Source organism: Choloepus didactylus, chromosome 20 (genome assembly GCF_015220235.1).
Source record: "Choloepus didactylus isolate mChoDid1 chromosome 20, mChoDid1.pri, whole genome shotgun sequence".
Lineage (NCBI taxonomy): Eukaryota > Metazoa > Chordata > Mammalia > Pilosa > Megalonychidae > Choloepus > Choloepus didactylus.
Window position 1 is genome coordinate 14175592 of NC_051326.1, and position 14798 is coordinate 14190389.

Sequence of the window (14798 nt, forward strand, 5' to 3'; positions counted from 1 at the left end):
TTTAATAAATGTTATTAACAATATGAAAGGATGAGAAAAGCTAAAACCTAAAAGAAATGTAGAAAACCCCTTCAGGGAAAAGAGCCCAGTAATACCAAGAAATTCAACAAAGTACAAAAAGGAAATATAGGTAGTTTAGGTCATTTTAATGTTAATGGGCTACACACAAGCACTGAACACAGAGATGACTACATGTCAAAGCTAAAAAGGTAAGAGGGAACAGTCCCAAATACATGGGCATTGCCATTGCCCGCCAAGCACCCATTCTCCTTCTGCTGGTAAAACCCCCTAAATATCCTTTGGGGAGCAATACCTAGTCTCAATTCACCGACCTTGAGTGGGCTGAACCACAAGTCAAGGGTGATCATGAATCTAAGACTGGCCAATCAAAAGACTCAATACATTTGTTAACAGCAATCACTCAGGTATAGACACTTCAGCCAAGTCAAACCAATTAAGTCATATCAGAATTAACCAAGGGGCTTTTGCTTTGGTTCTAGGGATTCTTCTCTCCAGATTTACAATTTTCTAACTGGAGGATGGTGGTTGAGCTATGTATAATGAAGAAAGAACCTACCTGAAAAGGAAAGCCAAAAGGTAGCAGAAACAAAACAAGCAGAGACTAAGGCCTAACGACATCATTTGAGCTCCTGGATCCAGCCTGGGTTACTCGAGATTTTTTACGTGAGCTAATGAATTCTCTATTTGACTCAAACTCATTTCAGTTGGGTCTCCTGTCACACGTAACTGAAAGGACACTAATAAGTAACAGTTCCTTCCCAGTACAGGAATTCGAAATTACCAAACTTCCTATGATGCAAAGAATACATGCTTGAGAGTTCAGTCAGCTCTAGGTTCATACCCTGACCAATACAGGGCAAGAAAATTCAGTCTTATGAACTCTTGTTTTCTCCATCATAAAAAAGGGATAACATCCACAACTTCGAATGGTAGAGGAGAATTAAATGAGAAAGTAAGGCAAAGCATCTAGGCAGCAAGCTCCACATAAAATTTCATTATTATTCAAATGTTGTGAGGAGCTTTAAAAAGTGATTGGAAAATAATTTTTATTTCATCTTTAAGATATTATCATAAAGAATACAAATGTAAACTTATTTATCTAATCTACCTATAGACAGTTACAATTAGAAAGAAAAAGTATTGGCATGAGGTTGAAAATACTGCCTCTTCCTGAAGCTATTTAAAAACAACAGAATTCTGTCTTTATGATTCAAATCTTGTTTATAAATAATCATTTCCTGTTTTTGCTTTTTTTTTCTTTTCAAATGATTCCCCAACCAAAATATTTACCTTCAATGTATATACTCCCATTCTACCTGGAACCTTGTAGAAGATGCCCTCTTCCCCTCTGGAGTTGGTGTGCAGCATTGCATTCAGGCAAGCAAGAGGGGAAGTCCCACTGCAAACAAAACAAAACAACAACAAAAAAATACACAAAGATTAGTTTCTGTCTCTGAACACTGTATTGTAACACTGACTTAAAATTAATTGGTTAACACTCATTCACTTAAAACACTTCATATAAATGATTAAAAAAAAAAATCTATCTATCTAGAGGGAAGCAGCCAGAGAGAAAATGAATATAAAAATCATTTCCATATATCTAAAAAAAAAAAATTCCTTAATTTTCTTAATCATCATCCAGTATCTAACATTTAAACCAAGAAAAAGTAATCTCATGATTATCACAAATATAATTTGTAAAGATTATATTTCATTTAGCACAAAGCTTTAAATGTTTACAATTAAATTGGGCAGGAACTGCCCCACCTCCACCCCCCCCCCACAGATTCAAAAAAATATAAAATTAACCTCCCTGCATCAGACTAAATCTGAGTTTTGAAACTAACATATTTCCATAGTTTCTTGTATTTAAATCTATCATAAGAACACTGAAAAAGGCCTTAAGTAGGATTCTGAATATTTATCATCTAGTGTAGGAACTTGGTTAAATGTTTACTTCAAATATGCAATTACTGATCTATTTAAAACTGCACCCCCAAGGCGGGGCAAGATGGCGGATTGGTGAGCTGTATGTTTTAGTTACTCCTCCAGGAAAGTAGGCAGACAGCCAGGCACTGCGTGGACTGGACACCGCAGAGCAATCTGACTTTGGGCATACTTCATACAACACTCATGAAAACGTGGAACTGCTGAGATCAGCGAAATCTGTAAGTTTTTTGCGGCCAGGGGACCCGCACCCCTCCCAGCCAGGCTCAATCCCATGGGAGGAGGCGCCGTCAGCGCTGGGAAGGAGAAGGGAGAACTGCAGTGGCAGCTCTTATCGGAAACTCATTCTACTGATCCAAACTCCAACCATAGATAGACTGAGACCAGACACTGGAGAATCTGAGAGCAGCCAGCCCAGCAGAGAGGAGAGAGGCATGGCAAAAAACAGCAAGAAAAACTCCAAAATAAAAGCGGAGGATTTTTTGGAGTTCTGGTGAACATAGAAAGGGGAAGGGCAGAGCTCAGGCCCTGAGGCTCATATGCAAATCCTGAGGAACAACTGATCTCTCTGCCCTGTGGACCTTTCCTTAATGGCCCTAATTGCTTTGCCTCTTAGCATTTCAATAACCCATTAGATCTCTGAGGAGGGCCCTTTTTTTTTTTTTCTTAATCTATTTTTCTTTTTGTAAAACAATTACCTATGAAGCCCAATAGAGAAAGCCTCAAAGACTTGCAATTTGGGCAGGTCAAGACAAGAGCAGAACTAAGAGAGCTCTGAGACAAAAGGCAATAATCCAGTGGCTGAGAAAATTCACTAAACACAACTTCCCAAGAAAAGGGAGGTGTCCGCTCACAGCCATCATCCTGGTGGACAGGAAAACACTCCTGCCCATCGCCGGCCCCATACCCCAGAGCTCCCCCAGACAACCCAGTGTGATGGAAGTGCTTCAAATAACAGGCACACACCACAAAACTGGGCGTGGATATTAGCCTTCCCTGCACCCTCAGCTGGTTGTCCCAGACTTGGGAAGGTGGAGCAGTGTGAATTAACAAAGCCCCATTCAGCCATCATTTCAGCAGACTGGGAGCCTCCCTACACAGCCCAGCAGCTCAGAACTGCCCTGGGGGGATGGCACTCCCCTGTGACATAGCACAGTCATCCATCAACAGAGGACCAGGGGGTGCACGGCCTGGAAGACGGACCCACTCGCAAGTCTCAGGAGCCATACGTCAATACCAAGGACTTGTGGGTCAGTGACAGAGACAAACTGCGGCAGGACTGAACTGAAGGATTAGACTACTGCAGCAGCTTTAAAACTCCGGGAACACCAGGGAAATTTGATTGTTAGAGCCACCCCCGCTCCCTCACCGCCCAGACACACGCCCCATATACAGGGCAGGCAACACCAACTACACACGCAAGCTTGGTACACCAATTGGACCCTACAAGACTCACTCCCCCACTCACCACAAAGAAGGGAAGAACCAGCTTGTGGAGAACAGGTAGCTCGTGGACGCCACCTGCTGGTTAGTTAGAGAAAGAGTACTCCACAAAGCTGTAGATCTGATAAATTAGAGATAAGGACTTCAATTGGTCTACAAATCCTAAAAGAACCCTATCAAGTTCAGCAAATGCCAAGAGGCCAAAAACAACAGAAAATTATAAAGCATATGAAAAAAACAGATGATATGGATAACCCAAGCCCAAGCACCCAAATCAAAAGATCAGAAGAGACACAGCACCTAGAGCAACTACTCAAAGAACTAAAGATGAACAATGAGACCATAGCACAGGATACAAAGGATATCAAGAAGACCCTAGAAGAGCATAAAGAAGACATTGCAAGATTAAATAAAAAAAAATAGATGATCTTATGGAAATTAAAGAAACTGTTGACCAAATTAAAAAGATTCTGGATACTCATAGTACAAGACTAGAGGAAGTTGAACAACGAATCAGTGACCTGGAAGATGACAGAATGGAAAATGAAAGCACAAAAGAAAGAATGGGGAAAAAAACTGAAAAAATCGAAACGGACCTCAGGGATATGACAGATTATATAAAACGTCCGAATATAAGACTCATTGGTGTTCCAGAAGGGGAAGAAAAGGGTAAAGGTCTAGGAAGAGTATTCAAAGAAATTGTTGGGGAAAACTTCCCACATCTCCTAAACACCATAAATGCACAAATCGTAAATGCCCAGCGAACTCCAAATAGAATAAATCCAAATAAACCCACTCCAAGACATATTCTGATCACACTGTCAAACATGGAAGAGAAGAAGCAAGTTCTGAAAGCAGCAAGAGAAAAGCAAAATACAAAGGAAACAGCATAAGACTAAATAGTGACTACTCAGCAGCCACCATGGAGGCGAGAAGGCAGTGGCACGATATATTTAAAATTCTGAGTGACAAAAATTTCCAACCAAGAACACTTTATCCAGCAAAGCTCTCCTTCAAATTTGAGGGAGAGCTTAAATTTTTCACAGACAAACAAATGCTGAGAGAATTTGCTAACAAGAGACCTGCCCTACTGGAGATACTAAAGGGGGCCCTACAGACAAAGAAACAAAGAAAGGAGAGAGAGACATGGAGAAAGGTTCAGCACTAAAGAGATTCGGTATGGGTACATTAAAGGATATTAATAGAGAGAGGGGAAAAATATATATGACAAACATAAACCAAAGGATAAGATGGCTGATTCAAGAAATGCCTTCACGGTTATAACGTTGAATGTAAATGGATTAAACTCCCCAATTAAAAGATATAGATTCGCAGAATGCATTTTAAAAAATGAACCATCAATATGTTGCATACAAGAGACTCATCTTAGACATAGGGACACAAAGAAATTGAAAGTTAAAGGATGGAAAAAAATATTTCATGCAAGCTACAGCCAAAAGAAAGCAGGTGTAGCAATATTAATCTCAGAGAAAATAGACTTCAAATGCACGGATGTTTTGAGAGACAAAGAAGGCCACTACATACTAATAAAAGGGGCAATTCAACAAGAAGAAATAACAATCATACATGTTTATGCATCCAATCAAGGTGCCACAAAATACATGAGAGAAACACTGGCAAAACTAAAGGAAGCAATTGATGTTTCCACAATAATTGTGGGAGACTTCAACACATCACTCTCTCCTATACATAGATCAACCAGACAGAAGACCAATAAGGAAACTGAAAACCTAAACAATCTGATAAATGAATTAGATTTAACAGACATATACAAAACATTACATCCCAAATCACCAGGATACACATACTCCTCTAGTGCTCACTGAACTTTCTCCAGAATAGATCATATGCTGGGACATAAAACAAGCCTCAATAAATTCAAAAAGACTGAAATTATTCAAAGCACATTCTCTGACCACAATGGAATACAATTAGAAGTCAATAACCATCAGAGACTTAGAAAATTCACAAATACCTGGAGGTTAAACAACACACTCCTAAACAATCAGTGGGTTAAAGAAGAAATAGCAAGAGAAATTGCTAAATATATAGAGACGAATGAAAATGAGAACACAACATACCAAAACCTATGGGATGCAGCAAAAGCAGTGCTGAGGGAGAAATTTATAGCACTAAACACATATATTCAAAAGGAAGAAAGAGCCAAAATCGAAGAACTAATGGATCAACTGAAGAAGCTAGAAAAGGAACAGCAAACCAATCCTAAACCAAGTAGAAGAAAAGAAATAACAAGGATTAAAGCAGAAATAAATGACATAGAGAACAAAAAAATAATAGAGAGGATAAATATCACCAAAAATTGGTCCTTCGAGAAGATCAACAAGATTGACAAGCCCCTAGCTAGACTGACAAAATCAAAAAGACAGAAGACCCATATAAACAAAATCATGAATGAAAAAGGTGACATAACTGCAGATCCTGAAGAAATTAAAAAAATTATAAGAGGATACTATGAACAACTGTATGGCAACAAACTGGATAATGTAGAGGAAATGGACAATTTCCTGGAAACATATGAACAACCTAGACTGACCAGAGAAGAAACAGAAGACCTCAACCAACCCATCACAAGCAAAGAGATCCAATCAGTCATCAAAAATCTTCCCACAAATAAATGCCCAGGGCCAGATGGCTTCACAGGGGAATTCTACCAAACTTTCCAGAAAGAACTGACACCAATCTTACTCAAACTCTTTCAAAACATTGAAGAAAATGGAACACTACCTAACTCATTTTATGAAGCTAACATCAATCTAATACCAAAACCAGGCAAAGATGCTACAAAAAAGGAAAACTACCGGCCAATCTCCCTAATCAATATAGATGCAAAAATCCTCAACAAAATACTTGCAAATCGAGTCCAAAGACACATTAAAAAAATCATACACCATGACCAAGTGGGGTTCATTCCAGGCATGCAAGGATGGTTCAACATAAGAAAATCAATCAATGTATTACAACACATTAACAGGTCAAAAGGGAAAAATCAATTGATCATCACAACAGATGCTGAAAAAGCATTTGACAAAATCCAACATCCCTTTTTGATAAAGACACTTCAAAAGGTAGGAATTTAAGGAAACTTCCTCAATATGATAAAGAGCATATATGAAAAACCCACAGCCAGCACAGTACTCAATGGTGAGACACTGAAAGCCTTCCCTCTAAGATCAGGAACAAGACAAGGATGCCCGCTAGCACAACTGTTATTCAACATTGTGCTGGAAGTGCTAGCCAGGGCAATCCGGCAAGACAAAGAAATAAAAGGCATCCAAATTGGAAAAGAAGAAGTAAAACTGTCATTGTTTGCAGATGATATGATCTTATATCTAGAAAACCCTGAGAAATCGACGATACAGCTACTAGAGCTAATCAACAAATTTAGCAAAGTAGCGGGATACAAGGTTAATGCACATAAGTCAGTAATGTTTCTATATGCTAGAAATGAACAAACTGAAGAGACACTCAAGAAAAAGATACCATTTTCAATAGCAACTAAAAAAATCAAGTACCTAGGAATAAACTTAACCAAAGATGTAAAAGACCTATACAAAGAAAACTACATAACTCTACTAAAAGAAACAGAAGGGGACCTTAAAAGATGGAAAAATATTCCATGTTCATGGACAGGAAGGCTAAATGTCATTAAGATGTCAATTCCACCCAAACTCATCTACAGATTCAATGCAATCCCAATCAAAATTCCAACAACCTACTTTGCAGACTTGGAAAAGCTAGTTATCAAATTTATTTGGAAAGGGAAGATGCCTCAAATTGCTAAAGACACTCTTAAAAAGAAAAATGAAGTGGGAGGACTTACACTCCCTGACTTTGAAGCTTATTATAAAGCAACAGTTGTCAAAACAGCATGGTACTGGCACAAAGATAGAATATAAATCGATGGAATCGAATTGAGAATTCAGAGATAGACCCCCAGATCTATGGCTGACTGATCTTTGATAAGGCCCCCAAAATCACTAAACTGGTTCATAATGGTCTTTTCAACAAATGGGGCTGGGAGAGTTGGATATCCGTATCCAAAAGAATGAAAGAGGACCCCTACCTAACACCCTACACAAAAATTAACTCAAAATGGACCAAAGATCTCAATATAAAAGAAAGTACCATAAAACTCCTAGAAGATAATGTAGGAAAACATCTTCAAGACCTTGTATTAGGCAGACACTTCCTAGACTTTACACCCAAAGCACAAGCAACAAAAGAAAAAATAGATAAACGGGAACTCCTCAAGCTTAGAAGTTTCTGTACCTCAAAGGAATTTCTCAAAAAGGTAAACAGGCAGCCAACTCAATGGGAAAAAAATTTTGGAAACCATGTATGTGACAAAAGACTGATATCTTGCATATATAAAGAAATCCTACAACTCAATGACAATAGTACAGACAGCCCAATTATACATTGGGCAAAAGATATGAAAAGACAGTTCTCTGAAGAGGAAATACAAATGGCCAAGAAACACATGAAAAAATGTTCAGCTTCACCAGCTATTAGAGAGATGCAAATTAAGACCACAATGAGATACCATCTCACACCGATTAGAATGCCTGCCATTAAACAAACAGGAAACTACAAATGCTGAAGGGGATGTGGAGAAATTGGAACTCTTATTCATTGTTGGTGGGACTGTAGAATGGTTCAGCCACTCTGGAAGTCAGTCTGGCAGTTCCTTAGAAAACTAGATATAGAGTTACCCTTCGATCCAGCAACTGCACTTCTCGGTATATACCCAGAAGATCAGAAAGCAGTGACACGAACAGATATCTGCACGCCAATGTTCATAGCAGCATTATTCACAATTGCCAAGAGACGGAAACAACCCAAATGTCCTTCAACAGATGAGTGGATAAATAAAATGTGGTGTATACACACGATGGAATACTACACGGCAGTAAGAAGGAATGATCTTGAGAAACACATGACAACATGGATGAACCTTGAAGACATAATGCTGAGCGAAATAAGCTAGGCACAAAAAGAGAAATATTATAGGCTACCACTAATGTGAACTTTGAAAAACGTAAAACAAATGGTTTATAATGCAGAATGTAGGGGAACTAGCAATAGAGAGCAATTAAGGAAGGGGGAACAATAATCCAAGAAGAACAGAGAAGCTATTTAATGTTCTGGGAATGCCCAGGAATGATTATGGTCTGTTAATTTCTGATGGGTATAGTAGGAACCAAGTTCACAGAAATGTTGCTATATTAGGTAACTTTCTTGGGGTAGAGTAAGAACATGTTGGAAGTAAAGCAGTTATCTTAGGTTAGTTGTCTTTTTCTTAATCCTTCGGTATGGCCTCTTTGAAATGTTCTTTTATTGTATGTTTTTTTAAATTATTATTTTTCATTTTTTTATTTTTCATACAGTTGATTAAAAAAAAAAAAACAAGGAAAAAAATATGTAGAGCCCCCTTGAGGAGCCTGTGGAGAATGCAGGGGTATTGGCCTACCCCACCTCGATGGTTGCTAACATGACCACAGACATAGGGGACTGGTGGTTTGATGGGTTGAGCTGTCTACCACAGGATTTACCCTTGGGAAGACTGCAAAGGAGAGGCTAGGCCTCCCTATAATTGTGCCTAAGAGCCTCCTCCCGAATGCCTCTCTGTTGCTCAGATGTGGCCCTCTCTCTCTACCTAAGCCAACTTGAAAGGTGAAATCACTGCCCTCCCCTCTATGTGGGATCAGACACCCAGGGGAGTGAATCTCCCTGGCAACGTGGAATATGACTCCCAGGGAGGAATGTAGACCCAGCATCATGGGATGGAGAACATCTTCTTGACCAAAAGGGGGATGTGAAAGGAGATGAAATAAACTTCAGTGGCAGAGAGATTCCAAAAGGGGCTGAGAGGTCACTCTGGCGGGCACTCTTATGCACAATTTAGACAACCCTTTCTACATTCTAAAGAATTGGGGTAGCTGGTGGTGGATACCTGAAACTATCAAACTACAACCCAGAATCCATGAATCTCGAAGATAATTGTATAAAAATGTAGCTTATGAGGGGTGACAATGAGATTGGGAAAGCCATAAGGACCACACTCCCCTTTGTCTAGTTTATGGATGGATGAGTAGAAAAATAGGGGAAGGAAACAAAGAAACAAACAGACAAAGGTACCTAGTGTTCTTTTTTACTTCAATTGCTCTTTTTCACTTTAATTATTATTCTTGTTATTTTTGTGTCTGTGCTAATGAAGTTGTCAGGGATTGATTTGGGTGATGAATGTAAACTATGTAATGGTAATGTGAACAATCGAATGTATGATTTGTTTTGTATGGCTGCGTGGTATGTGAATATATCTGAATAAAATGAAGATTTAAAAAAAAAAAAAAAACTGCACCCAGTACTCCTTTCCCTGCTTATTTTCTCTCCATAACTCTCCTCACTAACATATTATATTATGCTCATTTATTTTATCATCTTTTCCTATGGAATATAAGGTTCAAAAGGACAGTTATTTTATTGTTTTGTGTTTATTAATATATTTCCAGTGCCCAATGTCTGTATATAGTAGACTCTCAATAAATAATAAATAAATAAATAAATAAATACTTTTAAAAAAATATGCAATTACTATATTTTCTGATAAGTTTTGGGATGTAACAAATTATCCGTAAAAATGCTGAAATATATTATTTTCCTTTTCAAATGTAAACAGATTTCACTTCCATGTCTTTTTTTACCTACCTATCAAATCAATAGAAATATAAATTATAATAGACATTATTGGTTTATTCCTGTTTAAGGAAATGGCACTAATGTTTCACCACTGAGCCTAATGTTGGTATTTAAAATAATTATTCACATATTAAGGAAGAGGAACGAAAATTGCAAATTAGATGAATGCTTTTTAACATACACCAAATGGAAGTAACATGTATTAAAGAACTTAGAAAATGTTAAACTGTAAACTGACTAGCAAAAAGTCAAAATAAATGTTTATCTCAGGTGGATGATTAATCTTTAGCTTTTACAAAATAGGAATTATAAAAAGATTAAAAATTAGATATCAAAATAGCTTCTAGATGCAAAAACAGTACAAATTACAGAAAATAAACTTAAAAATCAGGTACAACAAAGAGTTAAGAGCTGTAGTATTTAAAGATAGTGTTTATTACTTAACGATAATGTTCATATTTTTAACAAAAACACCAAATACATCATTAGATAAAATATTAGGACATTTCATATAAGAAAAAATATCAGCAGCAAATAAATACATGAAAAGTCCATAAGGAAGCACCCAGAGGAAAAGAGTGGTCCAGAGTCTCTGACTGGTGGTGTGTGGTATCCTTAAACTTAGTTTTTAAAATTGCTCACAATACCTGAGGAATCAGGCAAGCTTAATTGCACATTTCCAACCCTTCTCCAACCTAGTTCTCGGGTGGTGGTAATTAATAACCTAAATAAGCCTTCTACAAGAATCTGCTAGATAGAGATCCTGGATACTCCCAAAGATAAGAGTTTTATGAGGGGGACAAAAGGGCCATGTGTCCATTGTCATTTGGTGCTGTGAAACTCATGAGCATCAAAGAGAACAACAAAGAAAAAGCTTTCTGCTAAATAGTGTTGAGCATCTCGAAGCTGATTTTCATAGTTACTTTTACCTAATTTGGATTTTTCCTTTTTAAAAAGAATATATATGCAATTCCAATCAGAATCCCAAAGTTTATATAGAATAAATATATAAAAATTTTTGAGAAATTTCTAGGAAAAAAAATATGGGAGACTTGTCCAAGAAGATAATAAAATGTATTCTACACCATCATTGAAGCAATATGTTACTGGGACAGGAACATATAAATGGGCAAATGAGCACTCTTATAGACTGTTGGTAGAATAAACAAGAAAAAACAGAAACAGATCATAATAAATGCATAAGGTACTATTTCTGTTAATAGGAAGACAGTGGGGTTATGCCATGGTCTCCTATGGTTTCACTATCTTGGCATTTATTCCTTCTCTTTCTGGAAACAACAGTACCTAACATTTCTTGTGAAGCATTATCCCTCTCCCACTCACAGTTATATGGTTTAGAGGGACTTATTCCCATCTATTCCCCTAGTCACAATGACATTCTGGGACAGACATATGACTTAATCAAAGCCAACAATCCAAGGAGGTATTTACTTGGGCATTTGTGGAAAGAAACATGCTCTCCAGGGAAGCTTCCAAAAGAGACCCTTCCTATTGTGCTGAAACTAGTGGGATAAGGAAGTAAGGCCTAAAACTTTCAGTCATCTTGTACTTGAGGGAAGGACCTGGAACTGGGGTAGAACAACATACAGGGGTAGAACAACATACAGGACAAGAGGGCAAAGTAAGATGTAAAAGGTTTTTTTTGCCAAAACCAAAAAAGGCAGAACTGAGAAAAGGGGGAAATGAGGTTCTTTAGCAATATTGCTTGTACCACTGTATCAAGCCTTGCCTTTAGCCAGTCCTACCTCTGGAATTTTGATGAGGTTTTAAGTCACAAACAACTAAAATAATCCTAAATAAAAGAGCTTCTTTAATAAACCGTGCTGGTATATCTTGTTGTACATCTGGGGGGAAAAGTTCTTACAGTAGATACAAAACATATTTCAACTTCATTAAAGACCTAAATGTAAAAAGCAAAACAAAAGTATTAAAAGAAAATTTAGGAAATCACCTCAAAGACAGAGAAACCTTTTTAAAAAAAACAAGAAAATCCGAAATCATAAAAGAAACATTAAGTAAAAATAAACATTTCTACATAGGAAAAGACACAATAAACAAAATAACAAAAAATACATAAAGCTAGAGTAAATAACTATAAAACATATAGCAGATAAAAAATTAATAATCCTAAAATAAGAACTTCTTTCAGGAAAATGCAAAGAACCCATTAAAAAATGGATAAAGGATATAACAAGTAATTCATAAAATGTGCAACATAAATGACCAGTAAAACACAAGAAAAGCTTAAAATTAATAGTCGTCAAAGAAAAGCAAATTAAATCAAGTTATCATTGACCAGACTTGTAAAAATCAAATGGATCAGTCTTAGTTCACAGTATTGAAACAATGTCAATTTCCTGGTTTTGATACTATAATACATTTATGTAAGATGTCACTAGAAGCTGGGTGAAGCATTCCTGGGACTCTATTATTTTTACAATTTCCTGTCAGTCTTTATTTCAAAATAAAAATAAAAAACTAAAATGGATTGATAAAATCCATTGCTGGTAAGATTATGGGCAAACAGGCCCTCTTTGAGACTACTGGTGGGACTGAAAATTGCTACCTTTTTATTTCTCAATTCTGCCTTCAGAAAGTAAAATATCCATTAAAACTGAAAATATGTGGGACTACTAACTCAACAATACCACATGAATCCATCTTACAAATAAGGACTTGGGGGCATATGTACAAGGATTTACTCCAGTGTTGTTAGAAATGTCAAACTATTGAAAATGATCTCAATGTCCATTAAGGGAAAAGCTGACCAACAAGATATGAATCAACAACAGCTACATTAACAGCTAAAGGAGTGCTAACTATGTTCCAGGGAGCATTCTCTTTAGCCCTCCCAACAATCCTATGAGGCAAGCAAAATTATTACACCATTTTACAAATGAATAATCTAATGCAGACAGATTTTAAATCAGAAATTCAAGATCATATAGTTAGTAAATGGCTACGCCAAGATTCTAGCAAAAAGAAAACTGGAAGAGAACAAGAGATTGCTGAAAAAGAGAACATATAACCAAGTGAAAAAAACATTTCATAACCTGCATTTCTATAACCCACCTGGTAAAAACTCTGTCCAATTAATGGTACTTAATTTAAATATAAAGTACCTACTCTGTTTTGGGCAATAAAATAGGGTCTGTGGATCCAAAGAGGAAAGCTGTCTTAGCTCAGAGTCTAATGGGGAAGACAGACAAGGAAACAGCCCCAGCCCACTGTGATCAGTGCTATTAAAATAGGTAGAGGTCCACAATTGCTGTTCCAAATCATATAAGGCTAAACATGTTTCAGACAAGATTTTTTTTTTTTAATTTTAGAAAGGTGAAATGATGTACTATGCATTAGGTAACAATGCCACCCAGAGGGATTAGGAGTAGCATCCTGTAACCAAACAGAGTGAAACATGAATATTTACACTAAGTTTTGGATTCTGGAATTGTGGATAAGATTTTGGACCTGTACATATAAAGTGCTTTAAGTCAGAGAGGAAGGAACACATAATCTGGTCTGGGGCTTAGTTAGAACTAAAACAAAAGAACAAACAAAAAAGTCAGCCACCCTTAAAATGAAACCTATAAAATGAAAGTAACTGACATCTGGCGAAAAGCTATAGATACTGTTAAGATATTTCCCTTGAGAATGTGCATATAATTTTCCTTTGAAGGAAACAGTATCTTTTTTTCTTTAATTTAGAGTTGATTTCAGGAAAATATAAAAAGCCAACAGCTACTTCAGAATACTGGCAGGAACAGATCTTCAAGATTACTTCAGAATTACATAATTAAATAAAAATAATTGAATGAGTTGAAGAAATAAGACATCGTCTTCACGAGGGAGGAAACCCTATTACTGAGGAGATCAATTCCAATATAAAATCAAGTAAAAATAATACGGGGTAAGTACTGACACCTGAAGCAGCAAGGATTATAAAAGAACACTCTAAAAGAGTATATACTTATTATCAGACAAGCAGCTTCTAATTTTTTTTGTCCATGCTCAAGAGATCAGAGTTGAAGAGACAGGATTCTTTTAAGTAAAGGAACAAGTGCAATGGTATAATTTATGCTGAATCTACCTTGTGTAAGCACATGTACTTAGATACTGTATACAATGAGGCCCAAACAATCAGAAGTGACTTTGGTCATACTATCAATGACCTAATTTTGTTCTCCTTGCAGTAAAAGTGGCTCCTTAGCAGTAACTGGTAGAGCTGATAGGCCTGAGGTCTATTATTCCACTGCTCGGAAGAAGCAAATATATTAACTCTGAAAGCAAATATATATTTTGCCACTGTGTGGCAAAAAGAGCCAGATTTAGGTATTCATACCACTTGGAAATCTGATTTCAACATGGTCATAGGGGACTCACTTTAAACAATCTGAATCTTAACTTTCTCACCAGAAAAATGCAAGTAATACTACCCACCTTGTAAGATGACTGTCCCAATTACAGATAATATAAATAAAGTATATGTCACAGATTCAGTATATGTACCAGTCACTTTAAAAAACTTGCTCCCAAAGCCCAATCTGTTAGTGTTCCAATGTCCCTGAACTCAAATGATAATTTCACCCTCATCCCCATCTGTTTTCCACTCTGAAACCAGAGTG

The 14798-nt window shown here is 36.9% G+C and overlaps 1 protein-coding gene across 3 annotated transcripts in view; it reads right to left on the reverse strand.

Moving 5' to 3' along the window:
• The window catches only part of ASXL2 (ASXL transcriptional regulator 2), a 186484-nt gene that overhangs the window by 97537 nt on the left and 74149 nt on the right, over positions 1–14798 (reverse strand). For all 3 annotated transcript variants that reach the window (XR_005213270.1, XM_037812547.1, XM_037812546.1), the window contains one exon: positions 1312–1420. Coding sequence is in view for 2 of the 3 variants with exons in the window: in XM_037812547.1 (XP_037668475.1) it covers positions 1312–1420 (109 nt within the window). In the remaining variant the exon portion in view is untranslated. The remainder of the gene's footprint in view (positions 1–1311; positions 1421–14798) is intronic.